This window comes from Pseudopodoces humilis, chromosome 23 (assembly GCF_049639895.1).
Source record: "Pseudopodoces humilis isolate 2021_Gansu_Grassland_sample_001 chromosome 23, ASM4963989v1, whole genome shotgun sequence".
NCBI lineage: Eukaryota > Metazoa > Chordata > Aves > Passeriformes > Paridae > Pseudopodoces > Pseudopodoces humilis.
In genome coordinates, this window is record NC_142222.1 from 4,293,803 (window position 1) to 4,310,137 (window position 16,335).

A 16,335-nucleotide genomic window follows, 5' to 3' on the forward strand; every position below is an offset into this window, starting at 1 on the left:
GGATCAAAGTTTTGGGTTTAGAGCTGAAAGTGCTTTGTGGGAGAGCCGGCAGCACCCCCAGGATGAGAAGGATCCCAGCATCGCTCCCAGGCCCGCTCCCACCACAGCCGTGGGGCTGGTGGCACAACAGAGAGTGCCACGTTGGTGGCACACAGCCCATGACGTGGGGCTGGCTGCTGCTCTGCTCTTGGCTCCCCATGCCAAGCCACGCCATTCTCCATGGCAGGAATGATGCATGTCGGCAAAGCAGGACCTGGGATTAAAATTAAACCCCCACCAGAGCTGGCTGCGTGGGCTGTGTGTGCAGCGGGGCTGGCCAGGCTGCAGGGGATCCGGCGAGGCGAAGCCATCTGGGCTTTTGGTGGAATGGGGAGGGGGTTATTAAACAAAGAGATTTTTTAATATATTTTTTTTTTTTTAACACCCGCAGGATCCGTCCATCAGCCAACATGGAGCTGTTCGGTGCCGGCGCCAGCACCATCTGCCCACTGCAGGGCTGGCTGCCTTCCGAGACTCCGAGGCAGGAGGCTGGGGAGGGGCTGTTGGACCCCCACCATAAAGAATACTGGCCCCCCTCTGTGCTGTTCCTGGTCCAGGTGTCTGCTTGGGGGATGATGAGCCCGGTCCTAATTTGGGTTATTTAGAGATGGGGAAGGGCAGCTGGAGGGGCTGTGGTGAGAGTTCTGTAGGGTGAGGAGGTAGGATATGGTGAGGTGGGCAGCGAGCACCTTTCTCACAGCCCTTGGTGTCTCCCATCCCGAAGGGTCGCCGGGATTCGGGGAGGAAGGGGGGATTAGGCGATCCCCCTCCCCCAGCCTCCATCTCCAGCTTCAGCAGGCGCCGCACTCGAAGAGTTACGGCGTGGGGGTGGGGTAGCAGGGAGGAGCCCCCCCGCCCCCCCAGCCTGCGGGATTGGAGGGCGCCTCGCTCGGAGAGTTACGGCGAGGGGTGGGTGGGTGGGTGGGGGAAGGCCACCCCCCCACCCCCCTTCCCAATTCGTCCCTGGAATTAGCGAGCGCCTCACTTCCAGCGGCTCCCCCCAGCCCCGTCCCTGGGATTGGCGAGCACCGTGCTCGGAGCATTACGGCGGGGGGGGCGCTGAGGGGGAGGCGGGGAGAGCCCCCCCCGATCCTTGGATTGGCGTGCGCCGCGCTCGGAGCATTACGGCCCCCCCTCCTCCGCCGTCCCCGGTATCGGCGGGCGCCGCGCGGGGCCCCGCCGCCGCAGCGGAGCTGTCCGCGGTGCTGACCGCCGCCGGCCATGGGCCCGCCGCCCGCGCTGCTCCTGCCGCTCCTCGCCGCGCTGCTCCTCGCCCCGGCACACGGTAAGCGCCGGCCGACACCCCGGCTCATCCCCGCCGTGCACACCGACCACCCTTCGGTACCGGCTGGCCTCAAGCCACCTCCGTCGCCGTCAAACTTTGCCAACTCGCGCTCGCCCCCCGATGCGGAGGGGACGCTCCCCGTTTTCCCCCGGTGAACCGACAATCCCCCCCTCCCCGTTATCCGCCCCACCGCCACCTCCTCCGGGGACGCGCACAGCGCTTTGCAGCGGGGCTGGTGCAACTCCGCCCCCGGCAGGCTCCGGCTGCAGCCCCTTCGCCGGTGTGACCGGCTGGGGGGAGCATCGCTGCACCGGGGGCTGGGCAGGCACGGCGGGACCCGCGCCCGCGGTCACCGAGCCCTTCGAGCCACCGTCAGGCTGGCTGTGCCGTGAGCCCGTCCCTCCGTGCGGTCCCCACTGCCGGGTGGATACTGGGGGTGTTTGGTTCTTTCCCCCTCTCTTCCCTGTTGGGGTGACCCCTCCAGCTGCACGGGGGGACACGGGGGACACAGGGCTGGCGGGTGTTGGTTTGCCAAGGAGAGCGGCCAACACCCAGCTCGTCTCCTTGTCTCTGCCACCCGTGGGGCACCGGCAGCCTCGATGCCTCGTGGCTCCGCTGCCCCAAAAATAGGACTGGGGACCCTCCAGTGGGCGATGGGTGGGTCGTGGTCCAGCCCTGCTGGCCCTGGTGGGATGCGGGATGTGGGCACCAGCTGCAGGCAGCAGCCGTGCAGGGAGTTACATAAACTCCCCATCTGGCAGCCGAGCCCAGCCGGGGAAGGGCGCCGTGGCCCTGTGCCCGCTGCTATTCCCAGCTCACTCTGCCGCCTGGGGCAGCTGCCACAGCCCTCTTGCTTGGGAGAGGGAATGGATGGGGACAGCAAGTGGGGAAATGCCATGGCACACACATCTCCTGCCCTGCTGGGGGGCAGCAAAACTGATATTGGGGGTCCCTCTGTCCTGGGAACAGGGTGCTGAGCAGGGCAGATTTCCCCCAAGGGAGGCTGGTGCTTACTGTGTCGGTTTAATGATTTCTAATGAGCAATTACCTCTAGTCAGTTCCCTAATTTCTGAATATCAATAAAGTTAATTAAACACTGCATGTGCATTTCCCAGAGTCTTAAAAGCAGGGATGCCCTGGGAGGTGCTGAGCTTTTCCCAAGGCTGGGACCTGTGGGGTCCTGTCCACCCTATATGCCCTCATCATGTACTGGGAGCTGCCTGTGTGGCTGGTGCCTCAAGCTCCACATCCTCCATCAGCTCAGGCAGCACCCGGGGTTCCATGCAGCATTGCCACACTCAGTGTCACTGCGGCCTTGACTTGGAATCAGTGGGCTGGTGCATGACGGGGATGAGCCATGGGTCTGAGGGACGTGAGGTCAGGGAGTCTTAGACTCCTCATCCAGGCTGGGGAGCTTGGTGATGTGGTCTGAGCGGTGGCAATGCAGACTCTCATCCTGTCTTTCTCTTGCCCCAGCTGTGGGGCACCACCAGCCCCTGTTGTCCACAGGGATTTTCCCCAGCAGAAAGTGAGGTCTGGACCCCATGGCACTGGTGCAGCCTAGGGGTACTGTGCCAGGCATAGCTCCATCAGCCCTGCCCCACTGCAGCCCCTCTTCCCAGCTCTCCAAAGCCATGGCAGGCCAGGAATTTTTTCTGGGGGTCATCTTAGCCACACTGGAAGGAGCTCCTTGTAATTTGGTGTCCTAACAGCCTGGGGCATTAGGAAGCAGCACAGTCTGTGTCAGGGGGCACAGGGCCTGAGCTGTGCCACGGCATCCAGCATCAGCCAGACGCACTGTGCCCATAGGGGTGATGTATTTGGGGGACACGGTGCCCCTGGGGGTGTGGGGGTGCTGGCTGGGGTCTCAGTGTGGGGAGGGGGCTGGGGAAGGAGGCAGGCGCCTGCTCCAGTAATTAACGGCGCGTGTGCTCGTGCCCTGCGTGCCTCGGAGGACTTCATCACCACCACGCTGCCGTGCCGCCAGGCCAGGATTATCTGGATAATACTCTTAAGCCAGGGAGCGGGAGGGCAGGGCTGTCCCGTGGGGATGTGGGGAGCAGGCTGAGCCAACCACCCCCACCATTTCCCAGGAGCCTGATTGCCGCAGGGATCATCTGTGGGTTTGCGGTGGCAGGGATGAATTCAGCACAGGGTGCTGTGCCAGGCAGGGCTGCCGCGTAGAGCCAGTGGGAATGTGGGGAAAAATGGGGTGCAAAGAAGCTTGGGCAAGGACATGACAAGGGCACCCCCAGGCCTGGTTTGAAGCAGTAGAGAAATCCCCCTCTCCCTTCTGCGCTGCTGGTGTGACCCCCAGGCTGGCACGGTATTCCTGGGGCTGTCACTCCCCGTGTGCAGCCCCTGCCGGGGTGGGGGCTGAGGCTGACCCTGGCTCTGGGGTCCCCTGGGAGCACCAACAGCCCCCGGGGGAAGCAGATGAAGTTGTGTCTCCAGCGGCTCTGATGGGAGAGGATAATTTCGCCTCAAATCAATTCTTTAAATGTGCACAATTGAAAGATTGCCTCTGAAAGCTGCCTATAACCAGGGAGGTAATGGATTCCCTCCATTCGCAGGCAGGAACTCGGGAGTGGCAGCATCCCTTCCTCCTGCTGCTGGGGAGATGGGGACAACCAGAGGACCAGCACTGCTCCCACCATGAGCATCCTCGGGTGGGTGAAAGGGCTGCCTGGGCCCCTCAGAGACAGCTGGGGATGCCTCTGTCTGCCTGGTTCACTGCCAGCCTGCCGTGTGCTGAGATCTTGCACTGCTCATCACATCCTCCGAGGTGCCAGGGAGCCCCATTGGCCTGGGCTGGGCATCTGCTCGGCCCCCAGCCTGCAGGAGAAGCGGCAGGAGTCAGCCCGCACGCTCACTGTACCAGTAGGAATTATTACATATATAATTTAAATGCAGTAACAAGCTGTGCTGAAGGGATCAAATATTAATCAGCTGCAAGAGCGCTACTCTGACCCTGTGAAAATGGAGAGAGGTGCTTGAAATGCCAGTTCAGCCAGTGGTGGGCAATGAGCGAGGTGATGCTTGGGCAGGGCAGGCTCTGGTGGTCCCCAGATGCCCTGGGGGGTGGCAGCAAGGGGGAAATGTCTGTAAGATCAGCCCTCAGTGGCTTCCAGAACCGGATGGTTCATCCTCTAGGAAAAGAGGTGCTGGGGCAGGATGTGGTGCTGGCTGGAAGAGATAGAGTGTTGGGGGCAGCTGAAATGCCGGCTCTGGCAGGAGCAGGCGGCGATGGGAGGGAATGGTATCTGCAGGAAGTATGACATGGCTGAGCAGCCCAACACAGAGCCCGACAAGCGGCTCTCGCTCGCCTCCCGCAACCGATTTCAATTACTGTCTCTGGCAGTGGGCGGAGGGAAGGGGAGACGGGAACGGGGTGGGCAGCGTGGCCCTGATCACCCTGCCTGACTCCTGCCCACGCTGGGCAGGCACGCCCAGCACCCAGGGGTGCCCCGAGGGCTGGGTGCCCCTCTGCCACCCAGAGCTGTGCTGGGTCCTGGGGGAGACCAGAGCCTGCACAGAGCCCTGTGTGACATGGAGCCCTGGCACCTACATCAAGGCCACTGTGGGGTGGCATTGAGTGGGTGCTGCCCAGCAGTGGGGTATTCATCACAGGAAGTCCTGGGGGAGGGACTGGAGGAGCTGGTTTGGGTGCTGGCAGCCCAGTGAGGGGGGACATGGCACCGCACAGTGCTTGGGTCTGAAATAGCAGCAGACATACAATTTATCACCGCTGCTGCCATGCAGGGGAATTGCTGTAGAAACCCATGAGCTCCACAGGGAGAATGGGGAAGGGGGATTACATGGGCTGTGGGTGGCGAGGAGGGGACAAAGGCACCACTGGCATCCACCAGGTGGCAAGGGAGGAAAGCCCAAGAGATGGGCACGCAGCTGCCCACTGGGCTCTGCCCTCGTGCCCACCCGCTGTTGGTGGTGCTCGGTGTGTCAGCCGGCGCTCGGCCGCTGTGATGCTCCAGGGAACCGGTTTGCGGTGATGTGACATGTGTCAGCGGGTAAATGACTGTTCAATTCAAGGAGAATTGCAAAACATACAAGGTCAAACGCTTCCCCACCAGCGCTGCCATGAATATTAAAGCCGAGCTCCTCCGATAGCTGCCAGGGCTGGCGGCCGCTCTCGCTAGCGGTGTCCCTGGGCACCAGGGCAGCCTCTTGGGTCTCTGCTTCTGCTGCTCTAACAGTCTCAGCTTGGCCATGGGCATCTGGGGTCACTGGTGGTGCCGGGGTGGAGGTGGCCATGGGGTGGCAGGACGTGCTTGCCAGCATAAGTGCCAGCTCGCCATGCTGGGTGCCAGCGGTTTGTCTGTGGTGCCAGCTGGGTGGCAGAGGGGCTGGCTGCACAGTCCTGCCCATGCCCACCCGCCCCTGCCTTCACCCTCACACCATCTGTGTGCTCCTGCCTGCGCACGCCCACCCCTGCCTGCATCCCGACAATGCCTGAATTCCCACGCTGCCACCACCTGCACCCACCTGCATTCCCTGCCTGCTCCTGCCCACGCTGCCACCACCTGCACCCACCTGCATTCCCTGCCTGCTCCTGCCCACGCTGCCTTCACACCTGGAAGCAAGCCCTGCTCCTCGCCTGGGGTCCTTAGGGCCACCAGGGGGCAGGTAGGGATCTGGCATCACCAGGGTGTGTTCCCTCTCCTGTTCCTGCTGTGGAGGCTGGGAGTAGTTCAGGGGGCTGGAGGCTGTGGGACAGGGAGGCTGTGGGTGGGGGAGCGTGGCGTCAGCTGCCTGACAGCTCATTCATCACAGCTGCTGGCCCTGGCCACGGGGGCAAAGCCAGATTGGATTTTAAATTAGAAAATAAACCTAGAATCTTGTGAGGCCCAGCCTCTGCCCTCACCCTGTGCCAGGCACTTGCCTGTCTGCACCTCCCGCTTGCCCCGTCCTACAGATGGGGAAACTGAGGCACGGCTCCTGGGGCCACCGAGGGCCCTGCCCTGTCCCCTCCCTGAGCTGGCCACTCTGTTATTGCTTTCTTGGCGGGCAGCATTGATCGGTGCTCCCTGGGCGGCCGCGTGCCGCCTTATTTATTTATTTGTGACAGCAGGCAGCATCGATTCCCACCACGGGGGCCTCCGCCCGCCACAGTCGGATTAGTCTCTGGCATCTCCTGGCTGCTGTTAATAAACTCCCACCCAAAAAAGCCAATGGGAGGGATTAGGATCCTGTCCCCGCTGTGACCGTGGCCAGCATGACGAGGGACCCCAACAGGCACATGGCTACTGGGGACTTGACAGTCCCTTTGCCCACCCTGAGTTCAGCAGGGAGGCTGCTGGGTGCCAGGGCCCAGAGGGGTGGCCAGTCCCACGTCAGCAGCCCCTGGTCACCTTGGGGACATGGGAGGGACATAGCTGTGGCACTGGAGATAAGCTGCTTAGAGACATCTGTGGAGGTGGAGGATCTAATACCGTGGTGTTCACAGGACTTGAGTGTCAGCAGCTGGGCACTTGCTGCTTTCTCATGGTGTCCTGAGCATCCCCAGAGGGTCAAGAGTATCCCCAGTCCCAAGCATCCCCTGGTACCAAGAGCATTCTGTGGTACACAGAGCCCAGGTGTGGATATTAAATGCAAAAAGCAAGCAGGGAACAGAGCCTGTGTGAAACTAAGTCACACAGGCTTCTCATTCTGGCCTGAGAAAGCATGAGAAAGAATCCAAACAGTCCTTGGTAAAGGACAACAATCTTGGCAGGTGTTGTTTAGGATTTACTTGCAAGAAACAGTCAAGGGGTGGTGTTCCACTTAACCAATGATGGTGATAAGTTGCTTTAATGACCAGTGAGAGTTTTACCTCTTGGACCTTCTCCAAAAAGAAGATTAAGAATAATAAACTTTGCTCTCTTGGACAATGCAGCTAAGAGAGTCATGTCATGCTTCTTGCCATTCCTAATATAGTGTGACACCCAGGGCAGTGCCTGGTGCCAGGACACTGCCCAGCCCAGGATGCTCAGATCCAGGTGGGACCTGTTGTAGGATCCTTGCTGTGAGGCCTGGCCTTAGCCACTAGCCTCCATGGGGATCACCGTGCCCCCCAGCACCCCGGGCAGGTGAGATGCTCATGGGCAGGAATGTCCAGGGGGGTGGGTGGGCATCTCCAGCCCAGCCTTCACCACACTGGGCAGTGGTGGTGGTGCAGGGCCCAGCCCTGAGCACCAATCCGCTATTAAAGCCTAACGGAGATTTTGGCGCCCTTCAGTATAAACTCATTAACTTTTATGTTCTAATAAATGGATCCTATTAAAACATAATTCTGGCCTTGCTGGGGGGCAAGCAGACCTCTTGGAGCTGGTGTGGGCAGGTGTCCCTGCTGTGCCGCTGTGCCCAGGGCATTACCATTGTCCCGGTGTGATGGCAGGGGGGTGGTGGGGACAGAGGGTGGGTAGCAGCAGTGTGAGGAGCCTGCCAGCACCCAGCACCTCCCCACTAAGCTGCACACCCAAGATAATGTCTCTTAATTGTCCCTTAAAAGCAGCAGTCGCAGAGTAATTAATCTTCGCGGGGCCCTGCCCTGCTACGGATAGGGATAATTACCCGGTAATTGGGAGTATCGTGTCATCAGTGCTTGTGCACGGCGGCAAGACGTGCCCACACGCTACCGTGGCCTCGTGTCCCACACCAGGGCCTCAGAGGGATGCTGGGTGTCACCATGGCATCCCCTCTGCTGTGGCACTGAGCTGTGCCCAGCTGGAGAGGGAACAGTGCTGTGGCAGATCTAGGAGCGGGAGATGCTGGGTGACTCATTAGGGCTGATTAAATTCTCTTTTATTTTTGGTCTAAAGGCCGTAAGCTGCTGGGCTGGGCATGCTGGGGATTTGTTCAGAGACTAATGCCTGGGAGGAACACGGGGCTGTGACAGGGAAATCCCTGTGGCTGTGGGTGGGAGAGGGGGGAGCCTCGATGGGGTAGGGGGTTCCCTGCACACTCACACTGCTCAGGGACAGCCTGGCTGGAAAGAAGCTGAGCTCTCTGGCAGCCTGGAGAAGGGTCCAAATGTCCAGGCTCCCGTGACATTCCTGGCACAGCTGGTCATGGCAGTCATGGGAATCACCCGTGTGTCTGCACCCTGGGAAAATGCAGTCCTGGGAGAACCTTGGCACAGGATGGCCACCTCTGTGGTGAAAGATAATCTGTGATCAGGGACACCCAATCCCAGGGCTGTTCCCATCAGGGCTGGCTCACAGGAGGAGTGGGCACCCCTTCACATGGTACAAGCTGGCGATGTGCATTAATTAGCCACGGCTTAATTGCCAGGGCTGCCCCAGTGAAGGGTATGATGCGGAGAGGGTGTCACAGTCCCGCTGCATGTGGCTGATGCTCGTTTGCCATCCTGGTTTGGGGGGAATATTGGCGTGCAGGGAAGCATTAGGCCTTGGAGCAGCACTGGCCTGTGGTGCAGGGTTGGTCCATGGGAAGAGTTAGTCCCCAGTGCAGCACAGGTCTGTGGCACTGCACCAGCATCACTCCCCAGAGCTGCATCCATACCCGGTACAGCATCAGTCTGTGTCCAAGCACTGCTCCCAGGTGCTGCTGAGGGCACAGTGCTGAAGCATCACTCCTTGGTGCATCACCAGTCCCCTGTTCCCTCAGTCCCCAGCATCAGTCCACAGGTCCCCAGCATCCCACACTCTTTCCTCCTTCCAGGCTTCAACGGGCTGGCAAGGAAGAGTGGGGAGAGCGCTGAGGTGGAGCCGACGGCAGTGCCCACACCGGCGGAGCGGGAGGCAGAGGCTCGCTTTGTGAGCACGGCGCCCACGCTCAAGATCCTCAACCACCACCCGCTGCTGGAGGACCTGCTGCACGAAGCCTTCCTGAAGAAGGACTACCTGGCCCAGGCGCCATTCCTGCCTGCTGGCGCTGGTCCCCTCCTCCCTGCCAGTGCCCTCCAGCCAGCCCCCGGCCCCCCAGAACCCGAGCCCTCACCCCGTACCCCTGCCCTGCCCAGGCCCGCCTTCCCCACTGACCCGCTGACCACGCTAGCGGGGCACCCCGGGCCATGGGGGGAGACATGGGGGGCTGTGCCAGGTGTAGACCCCTCGTTGTCCCCCTCTGGGGTGCCAGAATCAAGCACTGCATCCCCCAGCCAGGCACCCACCACAGCCAGCACATCCCTGGCACCCCGCAATGGGGTCATGGTGGTGCCTGGGGATGAGGAGGGGACCACTACCACCTCCACCATCACCACCACCACAGTCACCACACTGCAGGGGCCAGGTGAGCACCAGGGAGGGAGTCAGGTGGAGCTGAGGTGAAGTGGGGCTGAGCTGGGGTCTCCTCTGTCACCAGCTCCCTGCAACCGGACGCTGGCGGGTCCCAAGGGCTGGCTGGCGTCCCCAGAGCCAACCAGTGTCCCCTATGATGGCAGCTTGGACTGCACCTACACCATCTCTGTCTACCCTGGCTATGGTGTGGAGCTCAAGGTGAGCTGAGGGCTGAGGGTGGGCCAGGGTGCCAAGTGCCTGCAGACAAGTGTGGCATGTCCCCTACTCTGTGCCATGGCTGTGTGTCTGTGCAGGGTGCAGCAAACACATGGTCTTGTCCCTGTCCTTGTCCCTATTCCTGTGTCTCTAAGCTAAGAGAGCTGGCTCAGGGCATTGCCTGCCCTCAGGCCCTGGCACAGGGATGTGAGTACATGAGTTGTTGGGATGCCCCAGGATGCTCTGTGCCCACCAGCTGCTGTGGCTGGCACCCATCACAAAGAAGTGCTGCACGATTTAATTAACAACACCCTGATGGAGAAGGTGTGAGCAGTCCCAGCAGGTGCCATGCTGTGCTGCAGGGCCAGGAACACCCAGCACCCATCTGCCAGGAGCTGACAGCAAATCCTGCTGTGCTGAGGCCTGTGCTGCTCCCGTCAGTGGCACTGGGCTATGTGTCCCCATCTCTGCTGAAGCCACTGCAGGGCAGTGCCAGGGCTTGTGGAAAGCCAGCAGTGAGCCAGAGGCAGAACCTCCACCACCTCTCCCCGCTCCAGCCCACACTCACCAGTGCTGCTGTTCCTCAACATGCAGCACGGCTTAATTAGCATCATTAATAGCAAATTGTTCCAGAGGGCGAGGCTGGCTGTCTGCAAGGCTGCCGGTGCGGTGCTCTGCTGGCTGTGCTGTGGTGCTCTGGCAGAGCCGCTGGCTGGGCCCTGCTGTTCTTGGCGAGAGGGATGATTTATGGCACTGCTAACCATGTTTGAAAGGTGCTGCCCCGCACAGACAAGCTCCAGTGGGCTATTGACCGCTGGGAAGCCACTCAAGGACCAGCTCTGAGCCAGGTACCGGGTGATGCTGCTGTGGTGACACTTGTGTCCCCGGCAGGTAGAGAACATCAGCCTGGCAGAAGGGGAGACACTGATGGTGGAGAGCGCAGGAGGCCTGGAGCCCAACCTCCTGGCCAACGAGTCCTTCCTGCGGCGGGGCCAGGTCATCCGCAGCCCAGCCAACCTCCTCACCCTCCGCTTCCAGAGCCCCCGGCCCCCCAGCCCTGGCTCCTACCACTTTCACTACCAAGGTATGGGGCTCAGACCCCTCTGTACCCTCTGGAAGCTTCCCTACCAGCGTGGTGCTAATTTGGGTCATGGCGATGCACCAGGAGTTTATCTGTGTTTTAAGCGGGCACTGACTGGGGGAGGAACACTCATGGAAAGCTGATTGACCTTAGCAATTATGGATTAATTCAGCATAATTCTCGGCAGCCATAGGCACCATGTCAGTCAAGCCCTGGCATTTCCAAGGGAGGCAGTTTCTGGGTTCTGGGGGGGTCCATTGTTCCTCAGCCTTGGTAACACCACCACCTGCCCCCAGCCTACCTGCTGAGCTGCCCCTTCCCAGCACGGCCAGCTTTCGGGGAGGTCTCGGTCAGCAGCCTTCACCCTGGTGGGGACGCCCGTTTCCGCTGTTCCACGGGATACCAGCTGCAGGGCGCCCGCCGGCTCGTCTGCCGCAACGCCACCCGCCCCTTCTGGAGTGCCCACGAGCCCCTCTGTCTCGGTAAGCACCGGCACCATGGGGACACGGGACAGCTGGCATGGGCACAGTCACCTACTGACGGTCCCTCTCCCACAGCGGCATGTGGCGGGGTGGTCCAGAACGCCACAGTGGGACGCATTGTCTCGCCCGGCTTTCCTGGGAACTACAGCAACAACCTGACGTGCCACTGGCTGCTGGAAGCGCCAGATGGACATCGCCTGCACCTCCACTTCGAGAAGGTGTCACTGGCAGAGGATGATGACAGGTTTGGCTCTGGAGCAAACTGGGGGGGGCTAGGAGTATGGGGGCACCCTGGGGCAGCCCCTCATGGGGTTCAAGGATGAGTGCTCTTGGCTATATCCAAGGGTGGAATCACATCATTAATCACATTAATCACATCACATATTTAAGGATGGGTGTTGCTCGCCATGGCCAAGTGTGGCTACCTTTGGCCATTGGCCATGATCAAGGACAGGTGTTGTATGCCATATTCAAGGAAGATAACCTCTGGCCATGCCCAAGGATGGTGCTGTTGGCAATGGCTGGGGTTGGAGGCTACCATCCATGCCCAAGCATGGCTGCAGTTGGCCATGGCCAGCACTGCACCTTGCCCTTGTCATGCCTTGGCAGGCTCATCATCCGCAATGGCAACAACGTGGAGGCACCACCAGTGTACGACTCCTACGAGGTGGAGTACCTGCCCATTGAGGGGCTGCTCAGCACCGGACGCCACTTCTTTGTGGAGCTCACCACCGACAGCAGCGGGGCCGCTGCGGGCATGGCGCTACGCTATGAGGGTATGGGGCCAAGGGTGTAGCGGGTGACCCAAACATCCCTGTGCCCACCCAGCCCCTGCAGACCTTTGCCCCTGTGCCTGCAGCCTTTGAGCAGGGGCATTGCTACGAGCCCTTCGTCAAGTACGGGAACTTCACGGCCAGTGATCCCCGGTACCCCGTGGGCACCACGGTGGAGTTCAGCTGTGACCCTGGCTACACGCTGGAGCAGGGCTCCACCATCATCGAGTGTGTCGACCCCAGTGACCCGCAGTGGAATGAGACGGAACCAGCGTGCCGTGGTGGGTGCTGGTGCTGGAGGGTGCCGGGGGTTGCTGTGAATGGGGCATGAGAGATACTGCAGCCATTGTGCTGTTGTGTGTAATGGGACTGAGGGATATGGTGGGTGCTGGATGTGGGATGCTGGAGTGGGTGCTGTGTGGGTGCCCTGTAGCAGTGCCAAGCCCATCACATGCCCACAGCGGTGTGCAGCGGGGAGCTGACGGACACAGCTGGAGTGGTGCTGTCGCCCAACTGGCCAGAGGCGTACGGCAAGGGCCAGGACTGCATCTGGGGGCTGCACGTGGAGGAGGACAAGCGCATCATGCTGGATGTCCGCGTGTGAGTGTTGGGATGGGCCGGGATGGGGATAGTGGGATGACAGATCTATGCACTCCCTGCCCTCACGATCCCCCTGCCCCAGGTTGCGGCTGGGCTCGGGAGACATGCTGACCTTCTATGATGGGGACGACCTGACTGCGCGCATCCTGGGCCAGTACACGGGCGCCCGTGGCCGCTTCAAGCTCTACGCATCCACTGCTGATGTCACCGTCCAGTTCCAGTCTGACCCTGGCGCCGGTGCCTTTGCCTATCGGCAGGGCTTTGTCATCCACTTCTCTGGTGAGGGCCATGGCGGGACAGTGTCCCTGGTGTCCACAGTGTCCCCACTGCCCTGCTCAGCCTTCCGTGCCCACAGAGGTCCCCCGTAATGACACCTGTCCTGAGCTGCCGGACATTGCCAATGGCTGGAAAACGTCCTCACAACCGGAGCTTCTCCATGGCACTGTGGTCACCTTCCATTGCTACCCCGGCTTCCAGCTGACTGGCACTGACCTCCTGATGTGTCACTGGGACCTGACGTGGAGCGGTGACCTGCCCTCCTGCGAGCGGGGTGAGTGCTGCCCACCAGTGACCCCCTGCCCTGGGGCGCGTCCCCAGCCACTGTCACCATCGGTCACTCCTGCCCGCAGTGACAACCTGCCGGGACCCTGGGGATGCTGAGCACAGCCGCAGGGTGGTCTCCAACCCTAAATTCCCGGTGGGAGCCACCGTGCAGTACGTCTGTGACAAGGGCTACGTCCTGGCGGGTGCTGGAACCCTGACCTGCCATGACCGTGCTGCGGGGGGACCCAAGTGGAGTGACCGCCTCCCCAAGTGCATCCGTGAGTTGGGCATCCCCTCCCCGGGCAAATCCCCAAAGCTGATGGTGAGTGCTGACGCCACGGTACCACTGCCTCGCAGCGGAGACGTACGAGCCCTGCCACAACCCTGGCGTGCCGGCGGGCGGGAGGCAGAACCCGGAGCGGCGGCTGTACCCGGCAGGAGCCACCCTACACTTCTCCTGCACTGCTGGCCGGGCACTGCTGGGCGAGAGCAGCCTGCGCTGCCTGCCTGGGCACCCCTCACGCTGGAGCGGCTTCCCTCCCATCTGCAAGGCGGGTGAGATGACGGCTCCCCACTCCAGCACCTCACAGGCACCGCTCAGCATCCCACTTCTCACCCTTGCTGTTTTCTTTCTTCCACCACCTCCAGCCTCCTACGATGAGTTTTACAGCAACCGCAACCTGGATGGTAAGGGCAAGGGTGCTTTGGGGTGCCAGAGCACAGAGGGGCACCCAGGGTGTAGCCGATGTGGGGTGTCCCCTGGGTGAGCCCCCAACTCTCCTGGACAGCTGTGGCCAAGGCCGTGCCCTCGGGGACAACGCTGGAGGGCACCAACATTGCCATCGCTGTCTTCCTGCCTGTGCTGGTGGTGGCCCTGCTCATTGGGGGCATTTATCTCTACTTCTCCAAGTGAGTGGCCTGCTGGCCCTTGTCACTCCATGGGGCCCCACGGCCCCCCCCTGCCCACTCCAGCTGTCCTTTCCCCACAGGCTCCAGGGGAAGCCAGCCCTCCAGCTGCCCCTTGCTGGCTCCCACCCCTATGACCATATCACCGTGGAGTCGGCTTTTGACAATCCCACCTACGAGACAGGAGTAAGTACTGGCCCCCACACCCCCCCATTGGGCACCCTGGGGACCCTGCATTGCATGGGCCACCTGTGCCAGGGGCTGTGCATGGGCTGGGACAGGCGTGGGATAGGGTTATGTGTTCTAGGAACACACGCATTAGATAGGATATCCATCAGGAATAACACAGGGGATGGGACATGCACCCAGAGACCACCCATGGGATGATGTATCTATCCAAAGACTGTTCACATGATGGACATCCAGTTAGGGACCACACACAGAAACATCGATGCAGGGACCACATGTGGGGTGGGATATCCATCTAGGCACCACACATTAGTTCTGACAACCATCTAGAGACCACACACAGTATCTAGGATAAATATCCAAGCACCATGTACAGGATGGACACTGATCCAGGACCCATGTACGGGATGGGACATGCATCCCCAGGGCCACCTGTAGTCTGGGACGTGCCCCCAGGTCCTTATGGGATGGGAGATGCTGTATCCCTGTCCCAGGCACCCCGTTGCACTGCCGAGTGTCCAACCCCTTGCAGTCTGTTTTCTTTGCAGGACACGAGAGAATATGAGGTGTCCATCTAGGTGTGGGCAGCGTGGAGCTGGGCATTGCAGCCACCCCTCCCAGGCCCCCCCGTGCCCACCAGCCCCCGGCACGGGCTGGGAACACCTCTCCCAAGGAGACTCAAGCCAAACGCTTGGCAGGACCCACCTGGGCACTGGCAACCCCCCTGCCACCCCCAATCCACCCGGACCCCCTTGGGGTCTCCCCGAGCCCCACTGTCACCCAGCCTCCTGCACTGGGCTCACGAGAGGCTGAGCCAGTGGGGGTCCCTGGACCCCATCCTGCCTCCCCGGCCCCCGAGCCAGCAAAGGTCCCTGGATCCCACCCTGCCCTTTGGGCTCCATCCTTCGCCCCAGTCCCCCGCAGGGGAAAAACAGCAGCCCCCACTGTCCCTGCGACGGAGGAGTGACACAGGAAGGGGGAGCAGCGCTGTGGGGACCCCCAGGTAAGGGCAGGGCTCTCCAGGGCTGCAGCGGGAAGGGGACAAAGCCCCGGGGGGTGGGCGAGGGGCTTGGGTGACCAGGTGGGTGCCCCCCCGCCCTCGCTCCCCCACCCAGCACAGGGCTGGTCCCCCCGCAACCCTGTGTCTCCCACCGCCGCCACGCAGGGACGTGTCCCACCCGTGCCCCCAGCATGCTGCGTGTCCCCCCGGCCCCCGCTTGCTTCGCCCTCCCCGGGGGGGTGCCCTCCGCCACCAGCGTGTCCCCCCCGCGCGTCCCGGCACCCCAGCGCGGCCAGACCCGGAGTGACGGGGTGGGCAGGGGCACGGGACATGGCTGTTCTCCCCCCACCGCCGCGTCCCGCCCGGGCTGGTGACCCCGGTCCCCGCCGCCCCCTCGATCTGGAGGGGATACCGGCCCCCTCCCCATCTTTTGGTTGTTTCATTAATAAAAACTGGTGTTTTAGAAGAAGAGATGGCGTCTTCCTCAGCGGGACGGCGCAGCTTGGAGTGGGGATACACGCACACACACAGCCCCAGGGTGGACCTTGAGCCCACCTCTCAGCTCCCCCCATGGCATCCCGACCCCCACGCCCTCTCCTCCCATGCTCTCCGGGGGTCACTGCCGCTTTAAGAGGCGTGGCCTCTGCCGGGATGACGTCACAAGCAGAGCTCGCGCCCCCGCCACTCTTGCGCGCCACGCGCTGAGCGCCCCCTGCCGACGTGAGCGTGCCCCGCCGCCCCGCCCCGCGTCCTTACGTCACTGACGTCCCCGCTACCCCGCCTGCTCCCTGGAACGTGACGACCGCTACGCGCCTGCGCGAGAAGAGGGCGGAGAATGGGCGCAGCCAAGCTGAGCAGGGGCGGGGCGGGGCGGAGCCGCGCGGGGCGGTGTTTCGCGCACGCGCAGCGGCTCCGCGTGCGCCCCGCCGCCCCCGCCGCCCCCGCCCCCGCCGCCGCGCCAGGTCCGGGCGCGGGGGGCGGCGC

General features: G+C 62.1%; 1 protein-coding gene across 2 annotated transcripts; it reads left to right on the top strand.

Moving 5' to 3' along the window:
* Window positions 1-1,195: 1,195 nt before the first annotated feature.
* Window positions 1,196-15,727, top strand: SEZ6 (seizure related 6 homolog). 2 transcript variants are annotated; one of them, XM_088066114.1, is made up of 17 exons: window positions 1,196-1,324; window positions 9,005-9,574; window positions 9,647-9,780; window positions 10,669-10,861; window positions 11,155-11,340; window positions 11,416-11,584; window positions 11,950-12,116; window positions 12,200-12,394; window positions 12,575-12,713; window positions 12,796-12,992; window positions 13,069-13,263; window positions 13,343-13,534; window positions 13,614-13,811; window positions 13,905-13,943; window positions 14,045-14,165; window positions 14,246-14,348; window positions 14,884-15,727. In XM_088066114.1, the coding sequence occupies exons 1-17, from the start codon at window positions 1,261-1,263 to the stop codon at window positions 14,914-14,916; spliced, it is 2,895 nt and encodes a 964-aa protein (XP_087922240.1). In that variant the 5' UTR covers window positions 1,196-1,260; the 3' UTR covers window positions 14,917-15,727. The 2 variants fall into 2 exon arrangements, with proteins under 2 accessions (XP_087922240.1, XP_087922241.1); XM_088066115.1 differs by having other exon boundaries at window positions 14,900-15,727.
* The last annotated feature ends 608 nt before the right edge of the window (window positions 15,728-16,335 follow it).